This window comes from Macrobrachium rosenbergii, chromosome 26 (genome assembly GCF_040412425.1).
Source record: "Macrobrachium rosenbergii isolate ZJJX-2024 chromosome 26, ASM4041242v1, whole genome shotgun sequence".
Classification (NCBI taxonomy): domain Eukaryota; kingdom Metazoa; phylum Arthropoda; class Malacostraca; order Decapoda; family Palaemonidae; genus Macrobrachium; species Macrobrachium rosenbergii.
The window spans coordinates 611008-616007 of record NC_089766.1 but is presented as its reverse complement, the minus strand read 5'-3'; the positions used below and the strand labels follow the sequence as shown (position 1 = coordinate 616007).

At 34.3% G+C, this 5000-nt stretch overlaps 1 protein-coding gene across 1 annotated transcript in view; it reads right to left on the bottom strand.

The window, feature by feature from the left end:
* LOC136852874 (gonadotropin-releasing hormone receptor-like) overlaps window positions 1-5000 on the bottom strand; it is a 28543-nt gene that overhangs the window by 1613 nt on the left and 21930 nt on the right. Inside the window, exons 8-9 of the mRNA XM_067127779.1 lie at window positions 1521-1706; window positions 1-324 (exon numbers count right to left, since the gene is read on the bottom strand). The exon at window positions 1-324 is cut by the window's left edge and continues 1613 nt beyond it. Of these exons, the coding sequence (XP_066983880.1) occupies window positions 135-324; window positions 1521-1706 (376 nt within the window). The 3' untranslated portion in view covers window positions 1-134. The remainder of the gene's footprint in view (window positions 325-1520; window positions 1707-5000) is intronic.

The window sequence follows — 5000 nt, the reverse complement described above, 5'->3', positions numbered from 1 at the left end:
ATGTATATAATCCTTTGCCTAACAACACCTCAAGTGCATTCGAAGCTTCGTGGAAAATTTTAAGACACTAAGGATAAAGAACTCCAAAGGATATCAGTCGAGATTGGATCCCTTCACAATCCTCGAGGGAACTCTCATATGTTTGGGTAGTGAGGTCCTCCGCCCCCACCTCCTCCTCCTCCTCCTCCTCCGGGAGTCTGGGGGTACCTGGGGCTCCTGTAGGGCATTAGGCCCCCAGGGGTGTGGTACAGGTTATGGCAGGGGAGGTCGCTGGACGAGCTCCTGACGGGGCTGCAGAGGCACCCAGGGAGGTGTTGTCGGAACCTAGAAAACACACAGAATGGACGTTACGACCCCTTTCATTTTAAGCTCGGACGTAGGACACGCCCCTTTTGTGCTGTAGTTGCCAAGAGGTTATTTATGGAAATTTACCAAAATTGATATTAATTTCCAAGTGTAGATATTCTACACTTATTCTAATTATGTTCATCTCAAACTAAGGCACTTGTCACCTCTACTTTTTTAGGGATTGCCAAACAGTTAATGAAGAAGAAAACCAGTTGTTGCAATAACTTCTCATGAGAAACATTTGGCAACTCCCTTCCTTCCATTCATCTTAAGCTAAGACAAAGGCCACACCCTATTAGTTAGTTGCCAAACACTTCCTGACTGAACACTAACAGCCCATTCAGGAGTAATTTCACTATTCTGGTGTTTTTTACAGGTACTATTTTGGTTACCTCTCTTACTGGCTGATGGAAAGAATTAGCTCCACTATTTTGGTGTTTTTTACAGGTACTACTTTGGTTACTACTCTTACTGGCTGATGGATACTTTGTCTCTTTCTTCGACATATGTGAAGGATAATACTATAATCCTACTATTATTAATACTACTACTATCAGTATTGGTAGTACTACCATCCTACTATTACTAATACTGCTGCAATCAGTACTGGCAGTAATATCATCCTACTATTACTAATACTACTGTTATTAATACTAATAGTACTACCATCCTACTCTTACTGATGCTATCACCACTATCAATCATCCTACTGTTACTAACACTACTACTATCATTACTGATAGTGCTACCATCCTATTATTACTAATAGTACTGTTATCACTACTGGTAGTACTACCATCCTACCTCTACTACTACTGCTATCAGTCATCCTGCCATTAATAATATTACTACAATCACTACTAGCATTACTACCATCCTACTATTATTAATACTACTACAGTCACTGCTAATAGTACTACCATCCTACCTCTATCACTTATGCTACTAGTATTAATATTGATTGTACTACCATCCTACTGCTAATACTTCCACTATAAATACTGGTATTTTAACCAGCTTACTATTAATACTTCTACTATGAATACTGGTAGTACTGCCATCCTACTAATACTAATACGAATACTACCACTGTCAATACTGATAGTACTACCATCCTACCTCTACCATATCAGTCATCCTACTGTTACTAATACTACTACCACCATACTCACGGAGGCTTGTAAACAATCCTCTTCATCCTCCACTCCTGCTTGACAGGATGGTTCTTCGACCCTCTGCGGACGTTAAAGTAGCCATAGACTAGAGGATTCACCGTCGAGTTGGCCACTGCAAAGATGAACAGCGCCGCCTGGACCCGGGGATCGACCCTCTGGGCGCTCTTGCGGTCTATGAAGTACCTGGGAATAAGGAATTGGTTAGGATTAGGGATTATAGAAAGAATTACACTTTTTGTTTAGGTTTCAAAAGGGCTTGGAAATTGGAAATAAAGGAAATTATGCTTAAACTTAAATTAAGAAGTGTTTAAAGTGCCTGGTTAGTGGGAGAAAGTGAATATAGGCATTAGAGAATGTTAAAAAAACATAAATAATAACTGTTTAAAGTGTCTGGTTAGTGAGGAAAGTAAACAGAAGCATTTGAGAAAGTTAAAACATAAAGAACTGTTTAAAGTTTCTGGTTAGTGAGGAAATTAAACAGAAGTATTTAGTTAAAACAGATAAACATGTGCTTAAAGTACCAGGTTAGTGAGGAAAGTAAACATGAGGATTTGAGATTGCTAAGGAATATTAAAGCAAGGATAAGTGTTAAAACATATAAGTGGGAGCAGAATAATAATAATGAAAGCTTTTTAGAATAAAGATTGGAAAAGGAAGAATATTGATAAAAAGCAATCGGAAGGTATCATGAAAGAAATAATTGTTTAAGTCAATAAACATCTCTAAGTAGAGTGCTTCAGATAAGTAGAAATAAAATGAAAATTAATATTTCCATGGACATAAGTGTTTAAGTCAATAAAATCTCTAAATAAAGTGTCATGGCTAAATATAAACATTAGTAAGATTAATATTTCTAAGGAAATAAGTGTTTAAGTCAATAATATTACTCTAAATGAAGTGTCATGGTTAAGTATAAACATTAGTAAAATAATATTCCCATGGAAATAAAATCTCTGAATAAAGTGATTTGGATAGTTAAGAAATAAAAATAAATATTTCCATGAAGAAAAATCATGAAAAAATCGATACAAAAACTTAATAATAAAATCAATAATTTAAAAAATATGATAGTGATTACATCTCACTACCAACTAAGGACATCCAGGGATAATAATGATAATGATTTCATTATTATAATGACTGTGTCTCATTATAATACACCTGAGTCGCTGTGATTAATGAGAAGTAGCAATGGAAATGAACTCTCTGGTCGGTTTAGTGTTCTTGAATGTTGATGGGAATATAATGTGTTTCTGGCAATATTCTTAAGTATGTTAATGTCGTCAGTTATATTGATTTATATTCACAGATTATTATTATTATTATTATTATTATTATTATTATTATTATTATTATTATTATTATTATTATTATTATTATTATTATTATTCAGGAGATGAATCCTATTCAGATGAATCAATGTGATATGCTTCAAATATGTTTTGGATGTATTATTATTATTATTATTATTATTATTATTATTATTATTATTATTATTATTATTATTATTATTATTATTGAGAAGATGAGCCGTATTCATATGGAACAAGCCCACCACAGGGGCCACTGACTTGAAGTTGAACAACTTCCAAAGAATATTACGGTGTTCATTTGAAAGAACTAACAAAATGCCATAGGAAATAAAGAAAGGAAAGTTCAGTTATTAAAAAATTAATAGATTTAAAAATTACTAAGTAACTAGATGAAAATATAAATTATTAAAAGCACAAGCAGAATTGTTTAAGGGCATTCATGCGTTGCATCTTCGCCTGGACTTATGACGTAACAATTGCACAATATCCATAGTTGCAGTAAGATTTATATTCATATGGATGATTGTAGCCCAACAGAGGCAGCTACAAACCAGGTACCAGGTCAGCAAAGGCATAAAATATTTTCTTAAATAAGTAGCATCATTTTCCAGACTTTTAAATCTTGTCTACTTAAGCAATCTTTGAGAATTTCCGAGAATTATCCAAGCATCTGACGCCGAGTAAATGAAATATATCGTGCGATTACCGTAGAGTTTTTCAATCCCTTTTTTTTCAAACTTCGGTATGAGTAAATTCTTTATAAGCTCGAGAAACGAATTACTAATTCAAAAACGTCTGGCGTTCCGGAAAAACTCTGGAAAACGTTTGTATTATTAATTATATAGCCTGTGATACACATTGGAGTTTTTTGAGAGTCGAGACATCAAAGAGTTTGAAATTCTTTTGTAGGCAAGGCGAGGCTGGCGAGTCGTCTTTTTTTTTTTTTTTTTTTGGCTTATCAAAAAACTGTAAACAATTATTGACGGAGTGGAAACTCTCTCTCTCTCTCTCTCTCTCTCTCTCTCTCTCTCTCTCTCTCTCTCTCTCTCTCTCTCTCTCTTCCCTGTGAGTGTGTGTACGTGTGTGGTATATTTCATTATAATCTCTCTCTCTCTCTCTCTCTCTCTCTCTCTTTGAACGTACTTTTTATAACCTGCATCTTGATAATTACATTCTCTCTCTCTCTCTCTCTCTCTCTCTCTCTCCCCGCGCCGTCTGTCTGAATAATTTTCCTTTGAAATTGTAATCATTATTTCTCTCTCTCTCTCTCTCTCTCTCTCTCTCTCTCTCTCTCTCTCTCTCTCTCTCTCTCTATCTCTGAACGTAATGAGAGAAGGTAATTTTAATAACCTTTGTTTCGTTAATTACGTCTCTCTCTCTCTCTCTCTGTCTCTCTCTCTCTCTCTCTCTCTCTCTCTCTCTCTCTGTCTCTCTCTCTCTCTCTCTCTCTCTCTCTCTCTCTCTCTCTCTCTCTCTCTCTCTCTCTCTCTCTCTCTCTCTCTCTCTCTCTCTCAACAAACAACGCTCATGAAATTCGGCACATCAGAGAATTAATATTCGAATTCTGATTAGAAACACGAGAAAAGAAAGAAACAGTGAAAGATGTCAAAAGATTTTTTAGACAATTCCTAAAAACAGTCATTTTTATCTTTTCGGTTTTTTTTTAATCATCGATTCGTGATTTTCGTTCGAGATGATTAGGAAATGAGGTGTGTTGGTTCTTTTTCTCGTTGCTTTTTTCTGATTAATGGATTTGGTCCATTTTGGAAGGGGCTGGCGATTGGAAGGGTGACCAGACAAGGTTTTATTTTTTTTTAAGAGCTGAAGGGATGGTGGTGGCATTATTATAATGATGCAGAATACTTTGAGACTGATGTACTCTTTCTCTCTCTCTCGCTCTCTCTCTCTCTCTCTCCTCTCTCTCTCTCTTTGTATACACACACACACACACACATATATATATATATATATATATATATATATATATATATATATATATATATATATATATATATATATACAGTATATATATATATATATATATATATATATATATATATATATATATATATATATATATATATATATATATATATATATATATATATATATATATATATATATGTTATCTCCCACACTGAATAATGGCTTCCATCTTTCTCTC